The sequence below is a fragment of the Eptatretus burgeri genome, chromosome 11 (genome assembly GCF_056783735.1).
Source record: "Eptatretus burgeri isolate ZD-2024b chromosome 11, Ebu_testis_v1, whole genome shotgun sequence".
NCBI lineage: Eukaryota > Metazoa > Chordata > Myxini > Myxiniformes > Myxinidae > Eptatretus > Eptatretus burgeri.
In genome coordinates, this window is record NC_140971.1 from 23,021,090 (window position 1) to 23,037,004 (window position 15,915).

The 15,915-nt window shown below is 40.1% G+C and overlaps 1 protein-coding gene across 2 annotated transcripts in view; it reads right to left on the reverse strand.

Moving 5' to 3' along the window:
- Positions 1-15,915, reverse strand: part of MAP3K1 (mitogen-activated protein kinase kinase kinase 1) — a 139,437-nt gene that overhangs the window by 17,298 nt on the left and 106,224 nt on the right. Inside the window, exon 19 of one of the 2 annotated variants that reach the window (XM_085845545.1) lies at positions 2,438-2,569. In XM_085845545.1, the coding sequence (XP_085701671.1) occupies positions 2,438-2,569 (132 nt within the window). Of the gene's footprint in view, positions 1-2,437; positions 2,570-14,868; positions 15,395-15,915 lie in introns of those variants that run through there. The other variant, XM_085845546.1, reaches the window with a different exon arrangement.

Sequence of the window (15,915 nt, forward strand, 5' to 3'; positions counted from 1 at the left end):
CCGATAATTAATCGGAACCGTCGAGGCCGACGATAACACCGCTCGGTTATCCTAATAGTACGGAACGGATCGCTTAAGCGGCCCGTGTCCGGAGTCGACCTGCGGCGAGGTGCGATCGCCCAGTCTACCCTCCGCGTGGGTACTTAGGTAGGTCGAGTTTGGCGAACAACCCTATTCCACGTGGGTGGCCGATTGGCACGATCGTGGTGAGGCCGAAAGGCCCACCCGTGACTAGCTCCCAGCATTAGTCCGAGAGGGTCACGACAGAATTGTCCGTCCGGTGGGCGACGTGCCGCGATTCGAGTCACGTGGCCGTTCGCACGCCGGCGGGCGCAAATTCGCAACAATATATATATATATATATATATATATATATATATATATATATATATATATATATATATATATATATATATATATATATATATACATACATACATACATACATACATACATGTCTGATTTAATGCAATTTAATTCCAGGCTAAAAGGCAACAAAAGGTGAAAATTCTGAAAGGGGATGTAGACTTTCCAAAGGCACTGTATATATATATATATATATATATATATATATATATATATATATATATATATATATATATATATATATATATATATATATATATATATATTCTCCCTGCCAAAGAAAGCTACCTGAAGCAAGCAAGAAAAGCTACACAAGGTAAGCCCTTTGCTGTTCCTCTGCAGTTGTAGACATTCACAAACAGCACAAACATGAGAATCTCATTGCGAAACACTCCAATCAGCCACCAGACTAGTTTCATCATTTATTGGTGAATCATCAGTGACAGCATAGAGCCGTAGACAGAAACATGCACCGCCGAGGCTCCCAAACATGCACAACATGCACTGCCAAAAGCAGTCATCACATGAATATCATGACCATCACGTGATTGGCTTCAGGAACGAGTTGCCTTCTGAAAAACCCTTTCAACAACTGCTCTTGCTTCTTGATCATGTGCTTTCTCTGGTCAACAAAACCATGATACAGGATTCTTTTCTCTGACAAATACTTTTATTGACATTGCCTTAAAATTAAGATCACCTCTGTTGTTGTTGGTGTTGTTTTTTGTTGTTGTTAATTAGCCCTGCAGTTCTGCTCGAACAGACCCATTGCATGGAGATAGCCAATCAATGTCTTGGGAGCAACCCAGAGATCCTCACATCTAAAATGTTGCCTCTGTTGCTGATATTCCTGGAATAAAAGTAAATTGTTTTTGTTATTTCCCACTTTTCTTGATCTTCTTTCAGCAACTTTCATTACCTGCTCAATTTGTCTAACTCCTCTCTAAGATCAACATAATAAATGGTTTTCCTTTGTCTTGAGTGAGGGCACAATAGTGCTATTTTCCCAATCTTCTGGGATCTCCCTTTCCACCCAGATCTTTCTGCAGAACTTCATTATCCACTTGATTCCTATATCTCCAGCAATCTCTGATCACTTGGACTATGAATCCAGTTGGACCTGCCATTCCTTTCTTTAATCTTCCAAAAGCTGATTAAACTTCTTCTTCAACTATCTCTTCCTCTGGACCTTCAACTTTATTATAATCCAGCTCATTCTCCCATCACTACTGTTTACAACAAAGATGTAAATATTTAAGTTGGCCTATTTCGCACTTCCATCTGAATACCTGGCTCAAGAAGCTGGGATCCCAGGTTCAAATTGCATATCTAAGCTTTGTTGACTTGTCTATTGTTTCCTAATGTCCTTGTAATTCATTTAAAGGTTTGCTGATGTCTATTTATATCTTTGTATTGTATTGTGTGTGTTATGTTTGAGCTCTTCCAGAAAAATGATGAATACTGGATTATATGATCACAATCATCATAATAATTTGAAAACAATGACTGTCTTCTTCTGCGACTACTACTACCACTACTACCACTACCACTACCACCACTACCACTACCACTACCACTACCACTACTACTACTACTACTACTACTACTACTACTACTACTACTACTACTCCTCCGACGACCCGAATTATTCCCACATTCTTGTGTGGTCAGCCTGGGAACGTTTCTGGGCTAATTCTTTCATTAACGAGATAACCAAGCCTGAAGTTCGATGAAATTGGCAGGAATTTGGAATTTGTTCAGGCAACTAGTGATAACGAGGCGAGTCTGTGAAAAATACTGTGGAATCGATAGTCTATCAACAAACGAGTCCTCCAGCTTAATGCCTTCCTGTTGGGTGACACACATCGATGCCTCATCCTGAATTCAAAGCACCAAGTTGAGATTCGAACCCAAGCCAGACAGCTAAATGACGAGTGTGTGTACTGGCTATCCTACTAGCCCATAAAACAGTGACAATGATCGAGTCAGCAATAGATGGACAAAGCAAGCAACCTTTACTAATCAATAAACTGGAAGAATGCTCTAAAGAGTGTTAACCTTTCTCTGCTACCTTTTATGTCACGATGAATGATGAGGTTTTCATGGATGAAGGCAAGACCACGCAGCAGTTGCTCCAGGTAGCTGAGTATGACGGTTTCTCGTAAAGGTCCATACCTTCCCAGCAGGTTAGCTACAGAGCCTCCTGTACGAAGACATTATGATGAACACACATAATGCAGCTGTACATAATAATTGATGATGACATTTATGCTGAAAATGATTACATTAGATATAGCAGATGCAAGAAAATAATCAATTTAGATCACTGGCACTCGTGCTGCAAAAATAATCATGATAAAGGGTATGATAAATGTGGAGTATGGAAAATAAAAGAAAACACAGGAAGAGGATTTTATTATTATTTTATATGCAGCTCATGGCTACTGGTTGCATCATTGCTGGGAGCATGGTTGTGCCACTGATGCAGTGCCTGCTGGTACTCACTTTGCCGACCTTGGGAGGATGACAGGCTGAGTCAACCCTCCTGGAGTTATTTAATGGAACAGAGCTTCAAACTCAAGACCCTAAGATCTTAAGCCAGCCACCTTAACCGTTAAGCCAACACCAAGCTTAGGAAGAGGACGGAAATTGTCATCTCTTTTGTTTAGTTCCACATATAGAAAGGTGTTCAAGGGCGTAGCCAGATGAGGTCCAAAAGCGATGAGGGGAAAAGAGGTCGGGGGGGGGGGGTATTGTCCTATTTAGGTATTGTGATAGGAGCGGAGATAAGAGTATTCAGAGCACTGCCGGGTAGCTTTGATAGTTTACTCCCCAGGGAGCTCAGATGGCCAGAGGGCTCAGGCCAGATCATATTTCAGGAAATTAGCGACGAGGCAACTGCCACGTCTGCCTCAGTCTGGATATGCCCTTAGTGTTGGAAATATGGAAAATAGAAAGCTTGATATTGTGGAAATAAAAGGAAGTACTGTGCAAAGAAAATAAATTGATTACATTTATATTTTCTGATATTTATTTATTTACATTTTAAAGATTTTTAAAAATTCCTCATTTACTGAGACCATCATGTGATTGAAATGATGCACAAATTTAATTTAATGGAGAAGAATATTTATTTACATTTTTATTTTCAATCCAATATGGCCATCAGACCACGTGACCGATGACATCATAAAATTAATTCTTCACTCACATTGGGTCATAGATCAGATATATGAAGTTACAGATTTTTAGGACAAGGATTTCGATTAAACCACTATGGCTGGAATACCACTTCACCGATGACATCATCTTCAACACCCAATATACCCCATGGGAAGTTTATGACATATGCCAAGTTTAAATTTTTTTCATTGAGTGGTTTCGAAGATGATATCCAATTTGTTTTTTCCTTAAATCCATTATGGCTGCCATACTATGTGACCGATGACATCAAAGTTATCAACAAAATATTCTCCATGTGGAGTCCCTCCTGATGTTTAAAGTTTCAAATCGATCGGACTTGTGGTTGTGGAGAAAATTGTTTTTTTTAAAGAGAAAATATATCTACGTAGATAGACGTAGACCTGGACAACACATGTGCATGCGCATACACGTATGTATGCACGCGCACGCATGCACGCACACACACACTACAATAGTCTCGTGATTCATGAAGAAGTTGTCAGGATTTTTGTAATATGAAATACAAATTGAAATGTAAGCTGATTAGTGGATATAAACAAGCTAGAATGAGCTAAGATCCTCGTCCTCTTAATGATGACGTCATAAAAACAAATATGACATCATTGTGATGTATCAGGTTTGCGATAAATTATCTGTGCTAATGCCCGGCTTGATTCCCGCAAACAAAATTCAAACAGCTTACCGAGCTTCGGAGATAATGGTATAGGCGATTTCCATTAGTGGCGATATTATGACGTCAACTTTTTTTCTAGGAAGAATTTCCAAAATCGGAGATGGTTACTGCCTGCGTGTGGGGTTTCTGCATATACATGGCAAGTTTCATGAAGCTCTGATGAAAACTCTGGGTTGTGAAACAAAAAATGTCAAAAAATAGGAATGACGTCATAAAAATTGATATGACGTCATCGTGATGTATCATATGTGCGGTAATTCATCTCTGCTCATGCCCTGTTCGATTCCCGCAAACAGAATTCAAAAAGCTTGCCTAGTTTCGGAGATAATGTTTTAGGCGATTTACATTCGCGGAGATATTTTGACGTCATAACTTTTTTTTCTCGGAGGAATTTTCAAAATCGGAGATCGTTACTGTCTGCGCAGGGTATATTTTACATATATACGCCAAGTTTCAGGAAGTTTCGATGAAAACTGTAGGCTGTGAAACAAAAAAGTCCACAAGAACAACAACGTGAGTAAGACTTGAAGATCCTCCATGAGGATCTAAAAATATATTATTATTTTCTGATATTTATTCTTCATTTGTATGTAGCACAAGGCTGTGGGGTCACATCATTGGCTGAGGGCATGGCTGTGCCACTGATGCAATTCCCTCTGCTGGTTATGGCAGGACTTTGTAATTTGTTTCTGGTGCTTGCCGAGTCTTCACAAAGGACACCATGGTATCTTTAACATCCACCAAAGAATGCTGGCAGATGGGTTTCTCAGTTTAATATCCATCTGAAGAATGGCACCCACATTGATGAATCACCCTGCCTGTGAAACAATGGGATGACAGTTTATAGCTGGGTCTGGATTCATACCCAGGCGAGACAGCTTAAAGGTGAGTGTGCATACTTCGAGGCCATCCTATCAGCCCATTTTTTGATAACGAAAAGATATACTTTAAATTAAGAGCAACCATTAAAAAGCAGGAATCAAGAAAATGGACTTTGATAAGTGCAAATGGAACAATGAAAAATTAAATGGATTTCATATTGCTAAACAACAAGAATCTAATATAATTTGTGACAATACTGAACCGATTCAATACAGGCAGCGATGATTGATTGGTAAGGAATAAACGAGTACTGAACCTAATTAACTAGAAAGGAAAAGGAAAACGAGAAAGACTCAAGCAAATATCAATATATTGATATTGTAAGAACAAAAAGAGGAATTCCAAATTGATATGAACAACATATTCAAACATCTAACAGAAAAAAAAATGCATTCATGATTGCAACCAAGTTAATTAATCAATTAATTTTTATTTATTTATGGTAATTGCTCTAAACAAGGCATAAAGTCACTCGAGGTAAGGGGCTAAGGGAAAGTTAGATAAAGAAGTCCGGGAGCGAGGTGAGATTTGTTCAACATGGAAGGTGCAGAAGGTTTCGGGTGCCAGTGCTGTAGAATTAGGTTAGGGGACCCCAAAAAACCCGATTCTTAAGTTATGCCAGTGGTGGGTGGGGTGGGGGTGCCACCCCAAAACGCACCCCAAATTGTATTTGTTCAACATGAAGGGTGCAAATATCACACCAGTGTCATTTGGTAGAGGAAAGTACACTGAATGAGAAAATTGAACTAAAGAATGGGATTTGTGGTGGAGAGGGTACTCAACTGCTCATTAGACATTTACTTAACATAAAAGGTACTCGTCTAAAACCAACATTAAAATTTACCCATAGACAATATAAGTTTTATTCATCAACTTTAGAATGTAATTGGTGGTGGAAAGTGTACTAAAGAAAGGTCAAAGGTCACAGATGAACCATTTTTGACTTAATGACCCTTTTTGCAGGTTTTCAATTCACAAGTTCACAGAAATGTTGTTTATAGAAAGATGCAACAGGGTCATATACAAAGTCAATAAATCTTGGGCCACCAGTCTCGGTAAAATGTAATTTTATAACGAAAATCGCACTCTTTTGACCCCTATAACCAATTAAAATTTTAATTCACATAAAAAGTGCGAGGATGAAACCTTGCATTTAATGTGGTATTAGAATGATACTATGTATGATCACTCACTTAAGAATGATATTTTTGGTGGTAAAGGTACATAAGAAGGGGTTGAAGGTAAGTTTGCACCGAGTGACCCCTAATTAAAAATGCAATCAACATGAAAGATGCAACAGTGAAACCAGTCGCTAAAGTTTGAAATGGGTACATGGATTAGTATGGTGGTAAAGGTGCTTAAGATGAGGAGATAGACCAGTTGGCATGATTGACATAAACTCAACATCAACTCAACATCAATAGACCATTTGGCATCAATCAATGACAGGTAGCAAACTGGTGATGATATTGAACATACCTTGTGATATTCTGAAAAATTCTTTAGCATTGCTTGTGAGCTCAGTCACTCTGTACCAGGCTGAAGGTCAATTTGCATTGTATTACCAGCACTGAGGGTAAACATGGTGTCATGCATTTGGCAGAGTTCGGACGTGGTGTTTGTTTCATTTCAGCTACCGCACAACTAATCTTCATCAGAAGATAGGCAGTCTTCATCATCAGATGAAGAAATGCTGAAGTCGCTGTCATCAGAGCTTTCTGGATCCAAAGCATCATCTTCGTCTGGGGTCAAATAGTCTGGAAGTTGAGGACCGTCGAACCAAGTGATTTCATATTGATCATCCACCAACTCCCACCCATCAGCTGATGATGGATGCTGGCAGATTTCTGATTTGTCAGCATTGGCCCACATCTTTGCCACGAATGATGATCTGCTTATGTGTTTGGAAACCTCAGATTCACAGGGAGGAATCAGGCTGGCGTCAATGCCCTTCAGCTTCGCTAGGCAGTTCTCAGCTCTGACCTTTGGTCAATATGTCTTTTCAAATATGTTGTAGCGATGGTCATTGAGTGAGATATCTTTTCCCTTTAGACCGTACATCTTGGTTGTAAATTTTTTCAGGGTGTCTCTGTCTTCATCAGTTATTGTTCCTTTGGTCATCTCTGAAAATGCTTTCTGGGCATCATTGTCTTTCACAAGCTGTGCAAAGGGGTGAACTTTTCCCTTCCCGTGGAAAGAGGAAGTGTAGTCTGATCCGGTGAACGCATGGAATCCTGGTAAGGCAGAGAGGCTGTCCGATGCTGGCACCAATGGCAGTGATGTCAATGTATCTGCGACTATTTCCTGATGATGTTCCAACATCCATCTATATCCGTGTCGCCATATCCCCGTAGTGGTAGAGGAGGATGACGGCTATGTCTGTGTCAGATTCCCTCATGACAATATTGCAAGTGTGGTCCATCTCCTTGGCAATTGATTTGACATGTGCACAGATCAGGGTGTCGGCCTCTTCCTGGTTGGTTTTAAGCTCACCTACTTCCTCTCGGACAACCTCCACGTCATGGACAAAGAAGTGACAACACGAACCAAGGAATGAAATGAAGACATTTCTCTCCCCGATTAAATGTGCGTACCGAGGCGACTCCCACTCTGAGGCCAGGAACTTTGGCAGTTCTGATTTGAATGATCTCGACTTCATACAGTCACTGATGTTCCTTGGGCGATGTTGTTCTGGTCCTGAAATGATAAACACCCTTTCCTTCTTTTCGTCAAGGCCTCTTCATGCTCTCTCACTCTCCTTCATAAATGGTATGGGGTAGGCATCAAAGACGAGATCCACTCTCTTCGTACTAAGTGATGTCACCTGTTGCAAGATACCAGCTGCTACATAAGTGCCAGGTAAATGCGGTGGCAGTGTATGCATGAAGTAATTCCCATCAACAACGTAAGCATCACCTGATTGGGGAGAGGTGTGCCGTGGTACCTTCTTTTCCAAGAGGTCAAGGAGAGCACTCTTCTTCGTTTTTACCATCAGGCCATCTCCGCTGCACATAGAAAGTGTGACTGGTGTGAGAGGAAAGGAGAACATGCACTTGAGGTCGAGATCTCTATTGCTTGCCAAGATAAGGAGATGGCCCATCAAGTCCCTAGTGCAAATTAGGGATGCAACTCTTGGGATGCAAATTGACCTTTAGTCCGTACAGAGTGACTGAGCTCACAAGCAATGTTCAAGAATTTTTCAGAATATCACAAGGGATGTTCAATATCATCACCAGCTTGCTACCTGTCATTGATTGATGCCAAATGGTCTATTGATGTTGAGTTTATGTCAATCATGCCAACTGGTCTATCTGCTCATCTTAAGTACCTTTAGCACCATACTAATCTATGTACCCATTTCAAACTTTAGCGACTGGTTTTACTGTTGCATCTTTCATGTTGATTGCATTTTTAATTAGGGGTCACTCGGTGCAAACTTACCTTCAACCCCTTCTTATGTACCTTTACCACCAGAAATATCATTCTTAAGTGAGTGATCATACATCGTGTCATTCTAATCCACATTAAATGCAAGGTTTTATCCTCGCACTTTTATGTTAATTAAAATTTTGATTGGTTAAACGGGTCAAAAGAGTGTGATTTTCTTTATAAAATTACATTTTACGGAGACTGGTGGCCCAAGATTTATTGACTTTGTATATGACCCTGTTGCATCTTTCTATAAACAACATTTCTGTGAACTTGTGAATTGAAAACCTGCAAAAAGGGTCATTAAGTCAAAAATGGTTCATCTGTGACCTTTGACCTTTCTTTCGTTCACTTTCCACCACCAATTACATTCTTAAGTTGATGAATAAAACTTATATTGTCTATGGGTAAATTTTAATGTTGGTTTTAGACTTGCACCTTTTATGTTAAATAAATGTCTAATTAGCAGTTAATTAACCTCGTTCATAAGTACCCTCTCCACCACAAATCCCATTCTTTAGTTCAATTTTCTCATTCAGTGTACTTTCCTCTACCAAATGACACTGGTGTGATATTTGCACCCTTCATGTTGAACAAATACAATTTGGGGTGCGTTTTGGGGTGGCACCCCCACCCCACCCACCACTGGCGTAACTTAAGAATCGGGTTTTTGGGGTCCCCTAACCTAATTCTACAGCACTGGCACCCAAAACCTTCTGCACCTTCCATGTTGAACAAATCTCACCGAGCTCCTGGACTATAAGTATAAAGCAAAACAAAATAAAAGAAAGAGAAAAATAACAAAAAACATCCAAGACAGGAAGTCGCAGAAATCAGGTGAAATGTGATATAACCTCAAAGATGTAATAAGTCGGAATTGACATTCCTCTTCAAGCTGGGGAGATCATAGGATAACAGGAAGCATGTTACAGGTAGTGAATTCCAAAGTGAGACAGCATGAGAGATAAAACTATCTGCATAGCCTTTCCTATCCCTAAGATAGGAAAGTCCTATCTTATCATAGGAAAGTCATATCATATCATATCATAGGTACCAGGTCTCTTCGGAGAATCCTTGGCTATCGCTGGTCGGATTTTGTGTCCAACGAGCGGTTGCTGAGAGAGACTCGGATGAGATTTGTTACCTGCATAGTCCGTGAGCGTCAGCTGCGGCTGTATGGACATGTGGCTCGTTTTCCTGACGCTGATCCTGCTCACCAGATTCTCTCAGCGAGGGAGTCTCATGAGTGGAGGAGGCCAGTGGGCCGACCACGTGCCTCATGGTTGCAGCAGGTTGACCATCATCTCAAGGAGATGGGGATGGGCCTGGCATCTGCCTGGGGGATGGCCAGACGGAGGCCCCTGGAGTACCGGCGGAAAGTGGACGCAGCGACGCGCTGTTCTGGCACATGCTCCCATACCTGACCTGATAGCCTTTCATTCTGCACTTTGGATTAGCTATAGTGTATGGATGTGCAAAGATGGCAAACTGAGTCTTGTGTCCAAACTCTCGTACAGAAGGAACCAAGTTAGAAAGCTCAGCAGAATATTTGCCATGAAAATATCTGTAGAACAGACTAAGAGTGGCAACTGACTTACGGTGAGAGAGCGGTCGAAGAGTTAAACCCATCTCTACACCTACCAGGTTCACTATGTGTTTCTGGAGCCTCTCAAGTTAAGATAAGTGTCAGGCTGGTGCTCCAGCCCAAATGTGGCAACAGTTCTCTATGAGGAGACGTATTGTTGGCTTGCACAGAAATAAAACAGCATCAGAACGTAAATACCTCTGCACTGGATAAAGACAACCAACTCGATTGGAAGCACTCTTAGCAATACCAGAAATGTACTTATCCCAACCTAGGTTAGAGGAGATGTCCAGACCAAGAAGCCGAAGCTCAGAAGATTTTGTTAGGGTTGAAGACCCCATGTGCACAGTAGGAAAGACCTGCTTCTGGAGCAAGACATGGACAACAATTCAGTTTTCTTTTCATTGAAGGTTACCAACCAGTCATGCTCCCACTTCAATACATTCTCTAAATCATTGTCCAGTGAAACTCCAACCTCATTACAAGTAATGTTGAGTGAATCAGCAGATGTACAGTGAAGTGAGGAGTCAGCATACATGGCCAGCAGAGACAAAACATAATCAGGAAGATCAATTATATAAACAAGAATAGAGTGGAACCAAGGATAAAGCCATGTGGAACACCAAAATTGATGGAGCAAGAAGGAGAAGATCGACCCTCAAGTACCACCTTCTTCTTGTGCTTTGTAAGGAAAGCCGAAATGATTGAATTCATCACACCAGACACACCATGTGACTGAAGCTTGTGGAGAAGACCCTTGTGCCACACTTTATCAAGGCTTTTGAGATATCCAAAGCAACTAATCAAGCTTCACCCTTGAGCTCCAAGGCCCTGTTGAAATGACCCATAATTATGGATAGCAGATCACCAGTAGAGGAGGAATGGCGAAAGCTCTACTGACAGTTAGTGAGAAGTTCATTGTCCTCCAGATAGCTGAAAAGTTGTTCATTAATAAAGCATTCAAATACCTTACTTATTATAGGAAGAAGGTTGATGGGGCGATAGTTACTTGGCTCAGAATGCTCACCAGCACCCTGAAAACAGGGACAACAGAAGCGACCACTTTCCAGGATGAAGGAAACACCGAAGCAGACAAGCACTGGTTGTATTGCTTGGCAAGAAACGATGACAGTTCAGGACAACACATCTTCAATACAATCACAGGGATTCCATCAGGACCAGTCGCTTTCGAGTCATCTAGAGTATGAATAATTATATTATGGCAACTTTCTTCGGAGTGATAAATAGAACAGGAATATCAGAGTCTGTATGAGATGGAAAATGAGGAAGAGGGTGTCCCTGATCATTGAGGGTAGAATTAGAAACAAAGGGATAAGAAAAGAGATTAGCCTTATCCAGAGGTGAAGTAACACCTTCAGCTTCATGAAAGAGAGGAGGTATACAAGATTTATTGTGGTTAAGTACATCTTCTTCTTCTTCTTTCGGCTGCTCCCGTTAGGGGTCGCCACAGCGGATCATCCGTATGATCCGCATAGTGATTTGGCACATGTTTTATGCCGGATGCCCTTCCTGACGCAACCCTGGTCGCCTCTTACGACACAGGGATATGGTACACCTATTTTAACCAGGGTATACACTGGCCCAGTATACTGGTACTCATTTCGCCGACCTCGGAAGGATGACAGGCTGAGTCAACCCCCTGGTGTATTAATTCAGTGGCCCAACGGGGCTTGAACTCAGGACCTTTTGGATCCTAAGCCACTGCCCTAACCACTGCGCCAACACCAGGCTATTGTGGTTAAGTACATATACAAGGAATTTACAAGGAATTAAGGCGCATGAGGAGGCCATTCGGCCCATCATGCCTGCACCACACCAAACCAGATTTAATCAATCCGTCGATACCCCTTCCCTTCGTGTGCAGCCTTGTGGCTGCTGCACTGGTACTCATTTCGCCGACCTCAGAAGGATGACAGGCTAAGTCAAACCCCTGGTGTTAATTCAGCGGCCAACGGGTCTTGAACTCAGAACCTTAGGATCTCAAGCCACCACCCTAACCGCTAAGCCAACACCAGACTTATAAATTGTTGGCAATCCACCAAAAGTTCCAAGAGTAAATAAAGGTAATCAAAGATGAGACATCAGCAATTGCAAGGAATGGAAAAGGAACCTCCATGAACCAGTTCTTAGAAAGAATCAAAAATTTAATAAGAAAGAGAATACTGTATAATCGAAAAACCAAAGTTAAAGAAGACATCGACCACTATAACTGAATAAGATTCGAAAGAAGATTAGAATTGACAAAAGAAACTTCAATACATAAGAAAGTGGAAAAATAGAGATGAAGCTTATAAGGTAACAAGTGGAGTTCATTGATAGGACACACAGAATATTTTTGTCTGAATGTTTGAATATCTTAGGCGTTACCAAATCGAAAATATAACAAGTAGCGGTACATTCAAAGTACCAAGTTCACAGTACCCCATGCCAAATAAATATATAACAATCCTCCAGCGCGTGACATCGCCGGGGCACCTTCGGTGCCTGGCGATGCTGCCTTGCAGCACATGGAGTCTGAATTGGGAGGGACCGGTGTACAATAATCGATTAATTAATTGCAGAATTTAAATAAATAAATAATAATCGTAAAATCATTTCGCAATCAATTGCCGAATACCATACCTAAACCACCACTGTTTCAACTAAATCTGTAACTTTTTGAAAATTAAATAATTAATGGAAAAATGACTAATTAATCGATTAATTGATTAATAAATAAATCAAAAATACCCTTTATAGCCAAATCACTTGGTCACTGTCGTGTCCAAATATCAGCTTCCTTGCTCAAAGGATGGCTGAGATATCGCCCAGACAAGCAAGAAAGAAAATAATGAATTGATTAATCAAAAAATCAAAAACAAGAAAACAATAAATCAAACAAACAAGAAAACAAACAGAGTGAAAACCGAGTACTCCCTTCCTTCAGCACCCGGAAATGACGTCATACATCACCTGGATATGGCATTGGGAAGGAGCGGTGTACCAAAGGAGCGGTGATTTTATAGCCAAATCACTTGGTCACCATCAAGTCCAAATATCAACTTCCTAGCTCAAAGGATGGCTGAGATATTGCCCGGAAAGCAAGAAAGAAAATAATTAATCGATGGATGGATTAATCAATAAATCAAAAATACCCTTTATAGCCAAATCACTCGGTCACTGTCATGTCAAAATAACAGCTTCCCAGCTCAAAATATGTCTGAAATATTGCCAGGATGAGAAAAAAAAGAAGTAATGAATAAATCGATAATAATTAAGTAATTAATAAATTATTTGATTAATCAAAAAATAAATAAACCAATGTCACCCGCAGGGTGACCCGTATCTTGCCAAAAGGTGACCACGTGTGACTTCTTTAAGGTCACACTGAGGTGAACAGAGCTGCTATCCACCAGGAGTGACTCCTTGAGGAATATCTGCCCACGAGAGATTCCGATGAGAATCGTTCTACAGAGTAACCATGAAAAATATGCGTTTGCCTCATAACGTCACCAAATGACGTCTTAATGTCTCAAGCTTGACATATCTAGAAAGCACTCATCGAGGTGTTCAATTTGAGGTACTACACGGTATGGTTCCTAAAACTTGAAAATTTGACCTTGGGGTCAAATATGTTTGACCTTAGGTGCTAACCATGAAGGTCAAGTCCAATCGCCACCAAAAATTTATCAGCTGAGCGCCAGACCATGAACTATATTCCCATGAAGTTTGAAGACGATCCGATCAAAATTACTCAAAAAATAAGGGTTTCGTCGACTCCGCTGATTTGCAACAAAGTGACCTTGACCTTTGACCTTGACCTTCAAAATTTTATGTGCTGAAAGGGACCTCTCTAGGCCTCTGATATGCGAAGTTACAAAAATTTCCAATGATAACTGTGCTCTGCAGAATTTTTTATACGTGATAACAGACAAACAAACAAAAAAACAAATAAACAAAAAAAACATACAAGCTGACGAACATATCTTGCAAAAACTTCGTTTTGGCAAGATAAAAATATTGTTTTTGCCAAAGCACATATTCACTTTTGTCCCCAAATTTCAGCTTCTTAGATCAAAGGATGGCTGAGATATTGCCCAGAAAAATAAACAAACAGGAAAACAGAGTGAAAACTGAGTACTCCCTTCCTTCGGCACCCAGCAATGACATCATACGTGCCTGGATATGGCATTGGGAATGAGCGGTGATTGATTAATTGATGAATTGATTAATACAAAAGAGCTCAGTCTCAGAATACTTGCATCCGTCCATCCCTGCCTATGTCCGTCCGTCCTTGCATCCATTCCTACCTGCCTGCATGCATGAATCCGACCATCTGCCAACAATTGTCCTATCGAGGATACCACTAATTAAGCCCAATCTGCAAACAGTATGCTATAGTTGAGTAAGGTGAGGATAGATGGGCCGGTTTCAATTTACATGAAAACAAAAACATTTCCACCTTCATCTTCTTCTTCACTTATAATCATGGTGTTTCATTCAATCCTGTTTCTCATATCGATTAAAAGCTAACTATAATTAACAAATTTTTTTTCTTCAACATTTCCATTTTATTCATATCGCCCTATTAAACAACATTTTCAATTATACACAACCTTTTAAAACATCACAAAGAAGCTCGCTCTACTTGCAACACAGGTAAGAAAAGGATACAAGTAAAAAAAAAAAAACAGCTGATATTTCAGTAATTTAGTCACACGATTTTTAAAGAGTGAAAATTAATTTTTATTTATTTTATCTGGAAGCGACGGGTCTGACATTCTTGTAATTCTCAAAACGACGACAGTATGAAAGTCAAATTCACTGGTATTTCAAGAACAACCACAAAAACCAAAGCCACACCACCAGCGATTCCCATTGAGATTCGGTTTGCATTAGAAGCCAAAGCAAGTGAAAAGGCACCAAGAGAGGATGAAATGGTGAAACATGCAATCAAAAATGGTGGTCAACTGCTCCATACTAAATTGGCAAAACAATTGACAAAGAATCAGGAAGATGAGCAATATCCCCCCAAACTCAGAAAAACTCAAAGCTGATAGCAATCCTAAAAAGGAGACAAGATGGACCCAAATAATTACCATCAAATTAGCCTGCTACCCAATACTAATAAATTGTTCACAAAAGTTATCAATAACAGACTCGTGATTTAAATGGACAACAACCAACAATGGCAGCAAGCAGTTTTTGGAAGTGGATACTCAGCAATGGATCAATTACAAACAACAAATCAGCTCCTGAAAAAAACAAATCAACAGAATATAAATTACCTTTGTGCCCAGCATTTATTGATTATGAAAAAGCCTTCAACAGTGTGGAAACAAATGCGGTAATACTGATGATGATGATGATGATGGGAGATTTAATACAATACAAGCTGTATATCACTAAAAAGTCACTTTCAGATATGGGACGTTAACATTATTAAAGTGAACAATGGTAGAACAGTGACCTTGAAATTGCACCAAACTAGTGGAAATATCAAACTTGAAAGAAGTCTCAAACAAGGTGACACAATCTCATTAAAATTGTTCACTGCATGCCAAGGAGTGGTTAAACAGCAAAATTGGAAAAATAGAGGAATGTACGTAGACAAATAAAGATGAAACCCTCGACAATTCATTTTTTAAATTACAAACAATGCTGATGAACTGAATATCATGATGGAAGAGCACACGTTGGAAAGTCCAAAGGTCAGACTAAAAATGAATATGAAAAAGGCAAAAGGAATGTTCAACTATGACACAAAAAAAGAAAT